Consider the following 17,837-nt stretch of genomic DNA (forward strand, 5'->3'; position numbering starts at 1 on the left):
AAGGGTAGCAGGACTATTTCACTCACACTTACCCCTGTCGATACTACTTTGTTAATGATTTAAATGGTCGTTCCTACTCCGCTGAAGACATTTCCTATTTTAAAGGACTCTGTTTTAGTAGCCAGGATAGCCAGGATAAATATAATTTGCTTTTAGAGTACAGTATATTATTTTAAATAGAGTATATTATTTTAAATACCCTTTTTCAATATTTAACTTAGCCGGTGATTATAATAGCTGCAACTCTGTTGCTCGACAGAAAAACTCTACGGAAAAATTCGCCAGCGATCGCTACACAGGTAGGGGGTGTACTCAACAGCGCCATCTGTCGTTCAGATACCCAGTACTCATTGTAAACAAAGAACTCAATTTTCTCTCTGTCGAGCTATCGACAAGACGCTCTTATTCGCTGTTGCTAAACTGGAGTTTTTTCACAACTAATTGGTGAAGTACTTTATTCTAGTTTTGAGCTTTCGCTATGCAGGTGTTTTATCTTCATCTTAAATCTTGAACTCGTTTTGGATAGATTTAATTATGGTGACAAAGAGAGTATGGACTTTCTTTCACTTTTAAATGGCCGACCCTTCCCTTAGACGGAAGTGTGTTTAGGCTTTTAGTAATTCTTATCACGTTATAGATTTTCCTCTATATATTTTATCTCTCTCCGCCTTTATTAGGCCTCTTCGATTAACTTTCCATTTATTATAAACATATAAAAATAAATTTTAATGTTTTGTTTATATAGACCTTTCCTGAGAGTAGGCGGTCCTAACTTGGAAACCGAAGTTAATCAACGTTGAGCCCTTTATATCGTAATTAGCTTTTAAAGAGCTAAGGATTTAAAACTTTTTAAATGTAATATTTTATGAAAGAATTTCTTTGATAGTCTTCGTACTGTTTTCAAAGATGAACTAACGTTTAGTTTTTTTATGCTACGCAGTTGTTGACGTTCAGGACGTTCAACATGCGCTCTATCGTTACGATAGAGAGAGAGTGTATCACGGTTTCACTTTGCAGTAAGAGTAAATCGATTCTGACGTTTTGTTCATTCTTTCTTAGCTTAAATGTTTTAAATTCTAATTTAAAGGAACTTTTTATTGAAAAACCTTTCAGTTTTTTCCTTTAGTCAAATAACATGTTTTTTTTGACGAAATATAATTGGGCTCTTCTCTTAGGTGCGAAATCAAGAGAGAAAGAGAGAGAGAGATAGAGACGGAGGGAGAGAGAGGAGAGAAAACGTTCCGTTCAAGCGGGTAACGTTGTTCTCGTGTTACTCGCGTCCCTAGTCGCTGTACGGGGAGGAAGGATAAAACGTTTTTAGGTTTTTATTCTCGTCCCCAGGCTATGTGCGGTGAGAGATTGAAAACGTAGTTATATGAACTAGTGTTTAGTCTCTTTCCCAGCCACTGATTTTTTTATCTTAAAATATGTTTTCTGTTTTTTGCTGGTATTAATGAGCTTGCATTATACGACTGATTTCGCAATTACTACCTTTTAATGAAGGGTAGAATTGCGTGTTTCAGGTAGAAATAAGTGCAAAACAGAAAATCGAAGTGATAAAGTGATATGCGCAAAGTGTTACAGTGTTGCGTCCGAGGCGCAAAGTGTTAGTGTTGCGTCCGAGGGTTCGTCTGTTCGTGCCTGTCGTTCACCTAGTCCGGGACCTCTTACATGCTCCCAAGCCCAGGGGAGAAGTAATGTCAAACGACTTATGGGTTCGAGAGGCCTTGACCAACGAACAGACGTTTTTCCCTCTATGGTATCGGGTGTATCTTACCAAGATCTCCCCTACCATAAGACGAGAGAGACGTTGTTTCTCCTCGTCATCCGAAGGCTTTTCGCATAAGAAACCTGTCACAAGGTTTCGAAGCCCTTAAGCGAAAGTCAGTCCTTTCAGGACAGGTCCAGCGTCCTGGTTACAACCATTAGGACAGCTCTGACCCTATGCAGTCATCGGATAACTGCTCGCCGCCTAACAAAAGCGTAACACAGACTCCGAGAGTCTTTTTTTGTAGGCAAAGTGTTGCGGTCACAGACGTTACCCTCGTCTCTTACCACAACCATTTCCGTTGATCCTTAATGGGTTGTATGGCAAGACATGCAGTATATGCTTGCCTCCCTTATGGAAGACTATTCTACCGATTAGTCCGTTGAGTCTAGCCGTTTATCTCATCGTATCCTGGCTTTCCGCCAACCTAACGTTCCTTTGTGCTTACTGTTGACGTTGGCGTAGCTTAGTCACGTCAGTCAGGTTGTTTAGAACCACACTCGATGCGGTCTCGTGTGGTTTTTCAGCCGCATTTGGACGTTAGGCCACTTGCTGAGGCTCCTGTTGACGTTCAAGACGTTCACTAACAATCGGAGTTGACTTGTTTTGACGCTGTGCGTCAACCTCCGCATTCTAGAGTCATTTTGACTGCTCAGTCTAGGCAGTCAAAGCAGTCTCGAGTGGACGCTGTGCGTCCTCACGCACCTGTTGTGGTTGACAGTTCAGTTGTTGACAGTTCACAGACTGTCAAGCAGTTACATGACGTTGCGTTCTGGTCCGCTACTAATGCACCAGTGAGTGTGGACTCTGCTTGTAAAGCATTGCCACCACGGTAGGTCTCTCCCTTGCTTGAGACTCAGTTTTTATCGGACAAGGTTCCTGTAGATGAGGAAGTTGCTGTTCTCCCTCCTACTGATATTCCCTTGAGGACTCTGTCAGATGGAGAGGAGCCTAAAGCTGCTTAGCCTCCTATGGACTTTAATTAAATCATGATGATTTTTTTAAGGATCTTCGTCCGGATCTTTTTGTAACTGCTGCTCCTCGTTCGCCTAAACGTCAGAGCTTACACTAGGCCTAGCTACTTCGAAGCCGTTGTTTTTAAGCTAGTGCTCTCTCGCTCTCCTAGAGAGCGTTACGTTGGCTAGGCGACTGGTTTTTCACCAGGAGGAGTTTGGGGGATACAGCCTTTGCTTTCCCTTTTAAACTGGTTTATAGAGCGAGAGTCTGATATGACACGAGAGAAGTTCTCGGCTTGGGAGTTCATGCCTCTGCCCAGATAGACTTCTCAATTCTGGTAGACTCTCCCTGGCACCTAGCCAGGAGACGCTCCAAGTTGTTTACAGGTCAACTTCACAACTGTTTTCGAGCCTTTGAAGTTTTGCTGTACAATTATGTCACGCATAACAAGGCTTTCAGGGATGGTAAACGGTTCCGCCTCAGTCGCTAACCCTGTCTGTTGCCACACCTGCTCCCGTAGACCCTAAATGGGCTTTGCTGCAAGACATGCAGTCCAAGCTTGCGTCCTTGATAGAGGACTTAAATGCGGAGAAGGTTGCTACCGAACCTTCTGGCCAACAACCTTCCAACCGGTCGGTTGTGCGCCCTGTTGACGCTGAGGTAACCTACTCGCGTCTGCCAGTTGAGGTGGTTCCTCCACCGATGCGACCCAGTGTGGGTTGCCAGCCGCACGTTGACGTTAAGCGACGCTCGGAGGTGGTTGTTGACTTGTTTTGATGCAGTGCGTCAACCTCAGCAACCCGGTAGGGTGTTGACTGCACAACCCAGACGGTCTAGACAGTCTCGGGTTGACGCTGTGCTTCCTCGCGCACCCATGGTTGTTGACAGTTCACAGACTGTGCAGCAGTTCCATGATATTGCGTCCGGCTCCGTCACGCATCCACCAGTGCGACCGGACTCAGCGAGCCAGACGTTGCCCACTCCGTTGCCGTTTCCTCATCAGTTTTCGGATGAGGAACCCTCTGATGAGGACGTTGCTGAACAACAAGACGATCAGCCCCCAGCCCTGCTATCCATCCAGAAGATGCTGAAGAAGGAACGCTGCTCAGTCAGGCTGTGGATGAGTCTGGTAGGGACGCTGTCATCCGTGGAACAATTTGTGTCACTAGGAAGACTACACCTCCGTCCTCTTCAATACCATCTAGCTTTTCACTGGAAAAAGGACAAGACGCTAGAAGCGGTCTCGATCCCGGTTTCCGAAAAGATAAAGTCTTGTCTGACTTGGTGAAAGGACAATATCAACCTAAGAGAGGGTCTTCCCCTGGCTGTTCAGACTCCCAACCACGTTCTCTTCTCGGACGCATCGGACGTAGGCTGGGGTGCGGCATTAGACGGTCGGGAATGCTCGGGAATATGGAACTCGAGTCAAAGGACAATGCATATCAACTGCAAGGAGCTACTGGCAGTACGTCTGGCCTGGAAAAGCTTCAGGTCTCTCCTTCAAGGCAAAGTGGTGGAGGTGAACTCGGACAACACCACGGCTTTGGCGTACATCTCCAAGCAAGGAGGGACCTACTCTCTGACGTTGTACGAGATCGCAAGGGACCTCCTCACCTGGTCAAAAGGTCTAAACATATCACTAGTAACGAGGTTCATCCAAGGCAACTTGAATGTCATGGCAGATTGTCTCAGTCGGAAGGGACAAATAATTCCAACAGAATGGACCCTCCACAAGGATGTATGCAAGAGACTTTGGGCCACCTGGGGCCAGCCAACCATAGATCTCTTCGCAACCTCGATGACCAAGAGGCTCCCAATATATTGCTCACCAATCCCGGACCCAGCAGCAGTTCATATAGATGCCTTTTTCCTAGATTGGTCACATCTAGATCTATATGCATTCCCTCCGTTCAAGATTGTCAACAAGGTACTGCAGAAGTTCGCCTCTCACGAAGGGACAAGGTTGACGCTAGTTGCTCCCCTCTGGCCCGCGAGAGAATGGTTCACTGAGGTACTTCGATGGCTAGTAGACGTTCCCAGAACACTTCCCCTAAGGGTGGACCTTCTACGTCAGCCACACGTAAAGAAGGTACACCAAGGCCTCCACGCTCTTCGTCTGACTGCCTTCAGACTATCGAAAGACTCTCGAGAGCTAGAGGCTTTTCGAAGGAGGCAGCCAGAGCGATTGCTAGAGCAAGGAGAACATCCACCCTTAGAGTCTACCAATCGAAGTGGGAAATCTTCCGAAACTGGTGCAAGTCAGTATCCGTATCCTCGACCAGTACCTCTGTAACTCAAATAGCTGACTTCCTCTTATATCTGAGGAAAGAACGATCTCTTTCAGCTCCCACTATCAAGGGTTACAGAAGCATGTTGGCATCAGTCTTCCGTCACAGAGGCTTAGATCTTTCCAACAATAAAGATCTACAGGACCTCCTTAAGTCTTTTGAGACCACGAAGGAGCGTCGTTTGGTTACACCTGGTTGGAATTTAGACGTGGTACTAAGATTCCTTATGTCAGACAGGTTCGAGCCGCTACAATCAGCCTCCCTGAAAGATCTCACCTTAAAGACTCTTTTCCTGGTATGCTTAGCCACAGCTAAAAGAGTCAGTGAGATTCATGCCTTCAGCAAGAACATCGGATTCTCATCTGAAACGGCTACATGTTCTCTACAACTTGGTTTTCTAGCCAAAAACGAGCTGCCTTCTCGACCTTGGCCAAAATCGTTCAATATTCCAAGCTTATCGTATATGGTTGGAAATGAACTAGAAAGAGTCTTATGCCCTGTAAGAGCTCTTAAGTTCTATTTAAAACGAACTAAACCTTTACGAGGCCCGTCTGAAGCTTTATGGTGTTCAGTTAAGAAACCATCTTTGCCTATGTCAAAGAATGCTTTATCCTATTTTATCAGACTGTTAATACGAGAAGCTCATTCCCATCTGAATGAGGAAGACCAAGCTTTGCTGAAGGTAAGGACACACGAAGTTAGAGCTGTCGCAACTTCCGTGGCCTTTAAACAAAATAGATCTCTGCGAAGTATAATGGACGCAACCTATTTGAGAAGCAAGTCAGTGTTCGCGTCTTTTTATCTTAAGGATGTCCAGTCTCTTTACGAGAACTGCTACACTCTGGGACCATTCGTAGCAGCGAGTGCAGTAGTGGGTGAGGGCTCAACCACTACAATTCCCTAATTCCATAACCTTTTTAATCTTTCTCTTGAAATGTTTTTATTGTTGTTTTTGGGTTGTCCGGAAGGCTAAGAAGCCTTTCGCATCCTGGTTGATTTGGCGGTTGGTCAAAGTCATTTCTTGAGAAGCGCCTAGATTAGAGGTTTTGATGAGGTCCTGTTGTATGGGTTGCAACCCTTGATACTTCAGATCCTAGGGGTCGCTCAGCATCGTAAGAGGATCGCGAGGCTCCGTAAGGAAGACGTACTTAAAAAGGCAGAGTAATTGTTCAAGTCGACTTCCTTACCAGGTACCTATTTATTTTGTTTTTGTTATTTTGATAACTTCTAAAATGAAATAAAAATTCTTAGCTCATATGATGTAAACATATTTTGCTGGTCTCTACCCACCCCCCTGGGTGTGAATCAGCTATTATAATCACCGGCTAAGTTAAATATTGAAAAATTTTATTTTGATAATAAAATAAATTTTTGAATATACTTACCCGGTGATTATAAATTAAAGGACCCTCCCTTCCTCCCCAATAGAGACGCAGTGGACCGAGGAGAAAATTGAGTTCTTTGTTTACAATGAGTACTGGGTATCTGAACGACAGATGGCGCTGTTGAGTACACCCCCTACCTGTGTAGCGATCGCTGGCGAATTTTTCCGTAGAGTTTTTCTGTCGAGCAACAGAGTTGCAGCTATTATAATCACCGGGTAAGTATATTCAAAAATTTATTTTATTATCAAAATAACATTTTTTATATACCTTTTTATGCAAGTTTAAAGTAGTTACCTAAGGTTCTATTCACATAATAGTCATTTTGTTTGTTAATATTTCTCTTAAAATTATAAGTGACAATTGCCCAAGATATGATTGCTCTTTTCTCCTTGATTTGGTTGTATTTTATTCATAAAGTATGCATTTGGTTGATCTATGTAGTTTAAGCAATTCTTTGCTCATTTCTCCACCAGTCATAATTATTTCATTTGAAGGGCATGCATTTCATTTCATTTCATTCCCCTACAAATTTTGTGATGCAGTATTTCCTTTGCAGTTCTTTCTTCACCGCATAATGTATATGGGTTTGGTGTTTGTCCTGTTTGCAGGAGCAATGGTCATGCTTTTAACGCCAAAGTACGTACACTATACAAATTTGTTATACTGTGTTTTTTTAATAGCATGAGTTTGATTATTGTGAATAATTTATTTGAAACAATGTCTTGAGTTTACACTGGAAATATTTGGATGTATTGAAGAAGATTGATTATGCCATAATTTGTTATACCAGTTCTTTATATACTGTAGCTATAATTATATGATATGGGAACTGATTACTGAATTATTTCGTTACAGTATTGTACCTTTAGAGAAAAATTAAGTAATCTCAACATGAATTAAGGTAGTCTCTTATTTGAAGGAAGGATATTGTATTTCTAAAATTTAGTTATGTTTAATTGAATTATCATTATTGTATTGAAGTCTTACTCTGTTAAGGAAGATGAAATTAGAGGGGATTAATGTGTTAAAAGTGTCGGACTATAGTACTGTACTCTTTTGTAAGATATAAGAGTTATACGAGTAATTTTAACCTCCATTTGGTTTATTTTTGTAAATGACGTATCTGGACATCATCGTCTGTATCACCAGGAATGTTTTTAACGTATAACGACGTGATCATAGCGAAGGGGTTAAAAGATGGATGGTGGGAATAGGCTTGGAATCTAATCTGAAAATTGATTGATTACAATTTTACTTTGATTTAGGATTGGTTACCTTTTTAATGAGAGGTGGTTGAGAAATTTATTAATCTAGTTCATAACTTAGTAGTATCTTTTGTTCACTAACTCATCTCTATGAGTGTGTGGGAGTCAGCGATTTGAACATAGGGAAGTTTCAATTATAAATATAATATTCCTTTACTTAGGTGATGTTTATATACATGCCCTCCCCTCCTCCCCACTGACTAGTGATGTCAAAAGGAGAAGTGTGTCGTTTTAACTTTAAGAGCTGAAAGATAAAGGAGATTATAACGCATCATACACTAGATAGTTACCATTGACTGCCAGATGGCTCAATGGTTCCCAGAGGGAGAGGCTTTTTGCAAGGAGAGAAAATGGATAATTTTATTTTGTGGTAGGTGTCAACATTTAAGATAGAGAAATAATACTGTATGTGAGTGTTAGGTGTGTACTGTATAGAAAAATAGATTTTGTATATAAAATTCTATTTTTAATTTTCTAGGCATTGCTGGAGAAGTTTGCTGTGAAGTTGTAATATTTGTACCAGCATGTTTTCATTAGGTTATTTTGTATCAATATGATCTGAAACGAGTACATTTTCCTCAGATTCATGGGAGCAGAATGGGAATGGGCTCGTGTTACACTCTTCACTGGTTGGGCTGCTTCTGGTGTATTGCCTACTCTGCACTGGCTGTATCTTTATTATGGGTCTGATAGTAATATTGTTTCGGTTCGTAAACTTTTACAATTTTGTTGTATTGTTACTAGTATCTAAAAATTGAATGTTTGAATACCTTGAATTAAATTCTTATTTGATGAATTTCTCATTAACTATTTTATGATGACATTGCTATAGTTCCTTCTTCCTCCATGTTTCCAAATTGTATATTTATTTGTTTTGTATATCATAACCTAGCCTAAAGGCTCCACTCCTTTCAGGTGTTTCTACCTCGAATTATAATGATGTATATCATAAGTGGATCGGCAGCGTTTGTTTATGTGTTCAAGATTCCTGAGCGATACTTTCCAGGTAAGTAAAAATTTTTTTAGCACTAATAACTAGTTAGTTTGATCCATTTGTTGAACATTAAAATTTTAAACTTTTGTATTCTTACCTTCCTTTAACTTTATGAATATTCTTCATTTTCAGGTGCTTAAAGCTTTCTTTCTTGAGTATTGTATAGTATAGTTTAAGCAACTAACTCTAAGAAGCTTGATTCTCTCTCCAGACTTATATCATTATCTATAAACCTTCACATAAGCTTTCAAAATGGCTTGCAACAGCATAGTACAAACCTTGAATACATAATAACCTGCATTTCATTTATTTTCTCAGGTCGTTTTGATTATATTGGAGCTTCTCATCAGCTTTGGCATCTGATAATTGTTGTTGCCTTGGTTTATTGGCATCAGACAGGCCTAGAATATGCTAAGTTTAGATTGACATTTGGTTGCAATTTTGAATATTGAAGGGGTTGATAACTGCTTTCCATGTTTACAGTGTTATGCTAAATTTGAATTACATTAAAGCAATAAGCTGCAATGTTACGTAAAACCTTGCAGTCATTATGTACTCTTTACTCTTTGAATGGTCTTCCATGCTCTTTTCTGACGCTTCAATATTGAATTTTAGATGGTTGTAAGGTACTTTTAGACACGGTGAAATGAGTATAATGTAAAAGTGCATCTTAGCTCCCAAATAGGAACTTCAATGATTTTTTACACAATACAATTTAGGTTGTGGACTGTACTTAAATGTTGATTGTTTTTTATTAGCAATGAATACGGTAGTTTAAAACCCTAGCTTTAGTTCATAATTTAGTTTAAAATTGTAAACATTATTTCCTTAACATCTGCATTATTTTTGTTGATAAGAAAAGTAAACCACATATGTAGACTGTATAAGTGTAGTAAATAGTTTTGTTGAATTTCTGCTAACTTTGCACTAGATATAATCTTTTGTTGTTATTTACACTAGTCCTTGTTAATTTTATTTATAGTATATTGTAATTTGTTTGACTCCGTAGGTATATTCTTTTGAAATGAAAATAGTGCATAATCAAAAACCTCAATTGAACCCTTTGGAAGGGAGTACCCGGATGGAAGTAAATTTCTTCAAACTGTCTATGCAATCTGGCTGATAATACAAAAGCTGAATTAGAAATATAAAAATATAATAAACTAACTCTTAAAATCAATTTTTTTTAATATATTATAATTTACAGCATGAACACTTCTAAAATCTTATTCTGGGAAATTTTTATTTTTTATGAGACTGGTGGTCTTCTTAGATTTTACTTTTTAAGTGTGATTTAATTCGTAATTTAATCTCATTAAATGAGAAACATTTTAGTTATTGTAGAAACAAGGATGTAACCTTTCCTTAATTACCAAAGTAAAGTCAGATTATGGTAATTTTAGAGAGATCTCTTGCTTTCTTTCCTAACTAATATGCGTACAGAAGAATGTTTTAAAATGAAAACATTCTCTTTTTAAAGCTTTAGTGCCAACCTCTCACCAAAAAATTGTTGGCATTCAACCCTTTTATTGACACATTTTACTTAAAGAATCATCTTGGCATAGGAACAACTAGAGATACGACTTTACCTTTTTTCCTGTTAAATAAGTAAATGAATTTCCTTTCCATTGATATATAATTTTACATAAGTATATAGTAAAATTTTCTTATGCATAAATAATAAAAGAGAGAAAAAACATACAATAACTGGGTGTAAGATAAGTCCAGTGGTACCTAAAGAAGTAGAAATATCCGAACTAAGAATACATCCAATAGCGCTCAAAGGATTATTATGATATGGATTAGTCTTCTTGTATAGAAAAAAAAAGACAGTACTACAGTATTATCTTTACAGTATACAGTAGTTTAACTGTACAGTACCATCAAATCCCATTTTTAGACACTTAGTGCAGGGCTAAAGAATTTGTTAGGAATGAGAAACTGTTTTAAGTAGAGTATGACTTGGTTGACAGTTATAATTGTGCAATATGCCTAAGTATAAGGTATAGAAAAATGAAGTCAGCTGAAGAACAATAGAAATTAAGAATAGTACAGTATATAGTTGTGTTTGATTATATTCATCGTCAATAAATAATTACTAGGTTTTCCCTCATGGGGTTAGATTTCTCACAAATTCTGTAAATTTTTTATATCTGAGCCATCTTACTTTCTGAGTGTTCAGTGTCCTACCACTTGCTTGAAATAAGGTATTATTGTAGTGTATTACAGGGCAATGTAACCCAGGGAAAAAACTATTTTTTTCTATAGAAAAAATTCCAATCTCTTCGAAAATGATACTTGTTCCCGTCGCAAATGAATATTTTAAATATTTAACTTAGCCGGTGAATATATAATAGCTGACGTCTCCGGCGGCTCGACAGAAAAACACAAAAACTCGCGAGCGATCGCTATGAAGGTTGCGGGTGTGCCCACCAGCGCCAACTATCGGCCAGATACCGCATATACATGTAAACAGCTCCAGTTCTTCTCTGTCGATCTGATCGACAAGGTGTTCCATTACTCGCTGTTAACCTGGAGTTTTTCAACAGTCTTGGTGAAGTACTTCTTTTTGGTTTGAGCTTTCGCAGTGCAGGTGTTTTATCTTCAACTTAAACTCTTGAACTCTTTTTTGGATAGATTTAATTGTTGATGACTTTGGTTTGTTTTTTGGACTTTCTTTGACTTTTCAAAATGGCTGACCCTTCTCCAATTCCTAGATTTCGTAAATGTAATGCTAGGGATTGCAATAAGCGTCTTCCAAAGGCCTCTCTCGACCCACATACTGTGTGTTCTAATTGTCGGGGTAAAACCTGTCAATTAGGAGATCGGTGTGATGAGTGCGTGGGCCTTTCGGAATTCGATTGGCTTGAGTTTGACAAGTATTCTCGTAAGCTAGAGAGAGATAGGGTGAGGAGAAGTTCCTCTAGATCGTTAGAATTTTCCTCCTCCCATGCCCCTGAACCTAATCCTTCCCCAGTAGTAGTTGTGCCTGAACCCTCTACTAGCACTCAGGAACCATCAATGCGGGATATGTTACGTGCCATTCATGCTTTGGGCGAGAGAGTTGAGTCGTTAGCTACGGACCGTAATCAACTCATGGCGGACGTAAAAGAGTTAAAGTGTCAAAGTGCCACATTAGAAAATCGTGGGAAAGTGATTAGTGCGCAAAGTATTATCAGTGTTGCGACCGAGGGTTCGTCTGTTCGTGCCTGTCGTTCGCCTAGTCCGAGACCTCTTGCAAGCTCCCAAGCCCCAAGGAGAAGTAATGTCGTAGGACTTATGGGTTCGAGAGGCTTTAACCAACGAACAGACGTTCCCTCTATGGTTTCAGGCGTGTCTCGTCAAGACCGCCCCTACCATAAGACGAGCGAGACGGTTTTCTCCTCGTCATCCGAAGGCTTATCGCGTAAGAAACCGTGGAGCAAGGTTTCGAGACCCTTAAAGCGAAAGTCAGTCCCTTCAGGACAGGTCCAGCATCCTGGTTGTAGCCATTGGGACAGCTCTGACCCTGTGCAGTCATCGGAAGACTGCTCGCCGCCTAAACAGAAGCGTAACACAGGCTCCGAGAGTCTTAGTGTAGGCAATGTTTTGCAGTCACAGACGTTTCCCTCGTCTCTTACCGCACCCATTCCCGTTGATTCTAAATGGGTTGTACTGCAAGACATGCAGAATAAGCTTGCCTCTCTTATGGAGGACTATTCTGCTGAAAAGGTTCACGATGATCCTCGCCGCTTAGCTGATCGAGATCCTGGCCGTCAGCCGCCCAAACGAGCCTTTGCTCGTCCTGTTGACGTTGACGTTACAAAGTCACGTCAGTCACGTTTTGTAGAGCCTCACTCGATGCAGTCCCGTGTTGACTTTCAGCCGCTTGTGGACGTTCAGCCGCTGCCGCATGCTCTTGTTGACGTTCAGGACGTTCGCCAACCAGCGAAGTAGACTTGTTTTGACGTTGAGCGTCAAGCACCGCAGTCAAGAGTTGTTTTGACTGCTCAGTCTAGGCAGTCAAGGCAGTCTCGAGTTGACGTCGAGCGTCCTCCCGCTCCTGTTGTTGTTGCTAGTCAGTCTGTTAAGCAGTTACATGACGTAGCGTCCTGGACTGCTACTGATGCTCCGGTGCATGTGGACTCTGCTTGTCAAGCATTGCCACCAAGGCAGGTCTCTCCCTTGCTTGAGACTCAGCAGTTATCGGACGAAGCTCCTTCAGATGAGGACGTTGCTGATCCTCATCCTGATGATAATCCTTCAGATGTAGATGAACCTAAGGCTGTTCCTCCTTCGATGGATTTCAAGAAGATCATGATGATTTTCAAGGATCTTTTTCCAGATCACTTTGTTGCTATTGCTCCTCGTTCGCCTCAGTCTGAGTTTGCTCTAGGCTTAGCTGCTACCAAGCCAGCCTTTACTAAGCTAGTGCTTTCTCGCTCTTCTAAGAGGGCTTTACGTCTTCTAGGCGACTGGTTGGATACCAGGAGGAGTTTGGGGAAGACGCCCTTTGCCTTCCCTCCTTCTAAGCTTGCTTCTAGATCGAGCGTCTGGTATAACACGGGAGAAGTTCTCGGCTTGGGAGTCCCTGCCTCTGCCCAGGGTGACTTCTCAAGCCTCGTAGACTCTCCCCGTCGCCTGGCCATGAGACGCTCGAAGATTTGTTGGTCCTCCTCGGACCTTGACCATCTACTTGAAGGCGTATACAGGGCCTTTGAAGTGTTTAACTTTCTTGACTGGTCATTAGGAGCTTTAAGTAGGAAGATCTCGTCTGCCGACCAAGATGTTTCCTTACTTATCATGTCCTGTATGGATAAAGCCATCCGCGATGGCTCCAATGAGCTCGCCTCCACCTTTACGTCGGGAGTCTTAAAGAAGAGAGAAACCCTTTGCTCTTTCCTTTCGGCAGGAGTTACTCCCTGTCAGAGATCGGAACTGCTCTATGCTCCCTTATCAGCGGCCTTGTTTCCACAACAGCTGGTTAAGGATATAGCTGCTTCGCTTGTGCAGGACACCCATGACCTGATGGCGTCCTCTGCTCGCAAAGGGGCTCCTTCTTCATCCTTTGCTGTAAGACCCAGGATCGAGACTCCTGCGTCTAGATTTATCCCGCCCTTTCGTGGCAGAGCTCCCAGCAGGGGAAGCTCTCGTGCCGAGGGAAAGAGAGGTAAGAAGAGAGGAGCCAAGTCCTCCCGTGGCAGAGTCTGACTGCCCACAGCCTCAGACAGAGGTAGGTGCCAGATTGAAGAGCTTCTGGCAGGCCTGGGAGAAGAGGGGTGCAGACCAAGTGTCTGTTCTGTTGCTCAGAGAGGGGTACAAAATACCGTTTGTACGCAAACCTCCTCTAGTAACAACTCCCATAGACCTCTCTCCCAGGTACCGAGAGGAGTCAAAGAGACAAGCCCTAAATCAAGAAGTGTCTCTGTTGCTAGAGAAGGGAGCGGTGGTGAAAGTCTCGGACCTTCAATCACCGGGGTTTTACAACCGTCTCTTCCTAGTCCCAAAGCATACAGGAGGTTGGAGGCCGGTGCTAGACGTCAGTGCGCTCAACGTTTTTGTTACAAAAACAAAATTCACGATGGAGACCATGAAGTCCGTCTTAGCAGCGGTCAGAGAGGGAGACTGGATGGTCTCTCTCGACCTACGAGATGCGTACTTCCACATTCCTATACACCCGGATTCCCAACCGTTTCTGAGGTTTGTTTACAGGAATGTGGTGTACCAGTTTCGAGCCCTGTGCTTTGGCCTCAGTCCTGCTCCTCTCGTGTTTACGAGGCTCATGAGGAATGTGGCAAAATTCCTCCATCTATCGGGAATCCGAGCCTCCCTGTACTTGGACGACTGGCTTCTCAGAGCATCGTCCAGTCATCGCTGTCTGCAGGATCTACATTGGACGTTGGGTCTGGCCAAGGAGTTGGGACTTTTGGTCAACCTAAAAAAGTCCCAACTGATCCCATCCCAGACTATTCTATATTTGGGGATGTAGATTCGCAGTCCAGTTTTTCGGGCTTTTCCGTCTGCCACCCGAATAGAACAAGCCCTGCTCAAAGTCCAACTAATGCTGAAAAGAGAATGTTGTTCAGTCAGGAGTTGGATGAGTCTCGTAGGGACTCTCTCATCCCTGGAGCAGTTTGTCTCGCTAGGGAGACTACACCTTCGACCTCTCCAGTTCCATCTAGCCTCTCACTGGAACAAGGACAAGACGTTAGAGACGGTATCAATCCCAGTCTCTGAACCAGTAAAGGCATGCCTGAAATGGTGGGACAGCAATATCAGTCTGAGAGAGGGACTATCCCTAGCAGTCAAGAACCCAAACCACGTGTTGTTCTCAGACGCGTCGGATTTGGGTTGGGGTGCGACCCTGGACGGTCGGGAATGCTCGGGTCTGTGGACCTCAAGTCAGAAGAGCATGCACATCAATGGCAAGGAGCTATTAGCAGTCCACTTGGCCTTGATGAAATTCGAAAGCATTCTTCGAAACAAAGTGGTAGAGGTCAACTCAGACAACACCACAGCTTTGGCGTACATCTCCAAGCAAGGAGGCACACACTCCCTCACGCTGTACGAGATCGCAAGGGACCTTCTCATATGGTCAAGAAATCGAGGCATCTCCCTGTTGACGAGATTCATCCAGGGGGACTTGAACGTCTTGGCAGACTGTCTCAGTCGGAGGGGTCAGGTGATACCCACGGAATGGACCCTCCACAAGGACGTGTGGAAGAGTCTTTGGGCGACTTGGGGTCAACCCACCATAGACCTCTTTGCCACCTCGTTGACCAAAAGGTTACCGATCTATTGCTCACCAGTCCCAGATCCAGAGGCGATCCACATAGACGCGTTTCTACTGGATTGGTCTCATCTGGACTTATATGCATTCCCACCATTCAAGATAGTCAACAAGGTACTGCAGAAGTTCGCCTCTCACGAAGGGACAAGGTTGACGTTGGTTGCTCCCCTCTGGCCCGCGAGAGAGTGGTTCACCGAGGTACTTCAATGGCTGGTAGACATTCCAAGAAGTCTTCCTCTAAGGGTAGATCTCTTACGTCAGCCCCACGTAAAGAATGTTCATCAAAGCCTCCCCGCGCTTCGTCTGACTGCCTTCAGACTATCGAGAGACTCTCAAGAGCTCAAGGCTTTTCGAAGGAGGCAGCCAGTGTGATTGCGAGAGCTAGGAGAGCTTCTACCATCAGAGTATACCAGTCAAAGTGGGAAGTCTTTCGAGACTGGTGCAAGTCAGCATCTGTGTCCTCTTCCAGTACCTCTGTAGCCCAAATCGCAGATTTTCTTTTACATCTGAGAAATGTTCGCTCCCTCTCAGCTCCCACGATTAAGGGCTACAGGAGCATGTTGGCTTCGGTCTTTCGTCATAGAGGCTTAGATCTTTCCAACAATAAAGATCTCCAAGATCTCCTTAAGTCTTTCGAGACCTCTAAGGAACGTCGTTTGGCAACTCCTGGATGGAACTTAGACGTGGTCCTAAGGTTCCTCATGTCAGACAGGTTTGAGCCATTACATTCAGCCTCCCTGAAGGATCTCACCCTCAAGACGCTTTTCCTAGTGTGCTTGGCTTCGGCTAAAAGGGTCAGTGAAATTAATGCCTTCAGTAAGAACATCGGCTTTTCTACAGAAAAAGCCACATGTTCACTTCAACTTGGTTTCCTGGCCAAAAATGAACTGCCTTCTCGTCCTTGGCCTAAGTCCTTTGATATACCTTGCCTGTCAGAGATCGTAGGCAACGAACTTGAAAGAGTGCTGTGTCCAGTTAGAGCTCTTAAGTTCTACTTAGCTCGTACTAAGTCCTTACGAGGTGGATCTGAGGCATTATGGGGCTCAGTTAAGAAACCATCATTGCCTATGTCAAAGAATGCTTTGTCATATTTTATCAGATTTTTAATACGAGAGGCTCATTCTCACTTGAATGAAAAAGACCGATGCTTGCTTAAGGTTAAGACGCACGAAGTAAGAGCTATAGCAACTTCCGTGGCCTTTAAGCAAAATAGATCTCTGCAAAGTATTATGGACGCGACCTTTTGGAGAAGCAAGTCGGTATTCGCGTCATTTTACTTAAAAGATGTCCAGACTCTTTACGAGGACTGCTACACACTGGGTCCATTCGTTGCAGCGAGTGCAGTAGTGGGTGAGGGTTCTACCACTACATTCCCTTAATTCCAATATCTTTTTAATCTGTCTCTTGAAATGTTATTAATCTTGTTTTTGGGTTGTACGGAAGGCTAAGAAGCCTTTCGCATCCTGGTTAATTTGGCGGGTGGTCAAATGTCATTTCTTGAGAGCGCCCAGATTAGGGGTTTGATGAGGTCCTGTTGTATGGGTTGCAGCCCTTGATACTTCAGCTCCTGGGAGTCTTTCAGCATCCTAAGAGGATCGCTGGGCTTCGTGAGGAAGACAGACTAACAAGGCAGAGTAATCGTCTATGTCAACTTCCTTACCAGGTACCTATATATATTTGGGTTTTGTTATGATATAACTGTCAAAAACTCTAAGCATATACGCTGTAAACTTTATTATTTCTGGTCTCTACCCACCACCATGGGTGTGAATCAGCTATTATATATTCACCGGCTAAGTTAAATATTTAAAAATGATATTTTAATTATAAAATAAATTTTTGAATATACTTACCCGGTGAATATATAAATTAAAGGCCCCCCCTTCCTCCCCGATAGAGACCCAGCGGGATGAGAAGAACTGGAGCTGTTTACATGTACTGTATATGCGGTATCTGGCCGATAGTTGGCGCTGGTGGGCACACCCGCAACCTTCATAGCGATCGCTCGCGAGTTTTTGTGTTTTTCTGTCGAGCCGCCGGAGACGTCAGCTATTATATATTCACCGGGTAAGTATATTCAAAAATTTATTTTATAATTAAAATATCATGTTTTAGAAAAGGGATTTTGACGAAGGAAAAATCTATTTCTGGACGAGGACCCTGTGTCGCTCCGTGAAATGCTCCTCTAGCACCATTTCTAAGGCATAATTATTGCTGAATATACCAGAGAAAAAAAAGAGATGCATGGAATGCCAGGAATAAACCTAGCTCGCTCACTCTTTGAGTGTCGGTATAGAAACCTGGGGCTTGATTGAACCACGACCATAGATCTCTCACCAATTAGACCTCTCCTTCATCAACATCCCCCATCTCTACCCCTACATCTCCCCACCCCTTATCTTCATTTTCCT

At 42.7% G+C, this 17,837-nt stretch overlaps 1 protein-coding gene across 1 annotated transcript in view; it reads left to right on the forward strand.

Annotated features, from left to right (window-relative positions):
* The window catches only part of LOC137626172 (progestin and adipoQ receptor family member 3-like), a 16,909-nt gene extending 7,800 nt beyond the window's left edge, over positions 1-9,109 (forward strand). Inside the window, exons 4-5 of the mRNA XM_068357249.1 lie at positions 8,579-8,669; positions 8,976-9,109. Coding sequence (XP_068213350.1) covers positions 8,579-8,669; positions 8,976-9,109 — 225 coding nt within the window. The remainder of the gene's footprint in view (positions 1-8,578; positions 8,670-8,975) is intronic.
* The last annotated feature ends 8,728 nt before the right edge of the window (positions 9,110-17,837 follow it).

This window comes from Palaemon carinicauda, chromosome 33 (assembly GCF_036898095.1).
Source record: "Palaemon carinicauda isolate YSFRI2023 chromosome 33, ASM3689809v2, whole genome shotgun sequence".
NCBI classification, from domain to species: domain Eukaryota; kingdom Metazoa; phylum Arthropoda; class Malacostraca; order Decapoda; family Palaemonidae; genus Palaemon; species Palaemon carinicauda.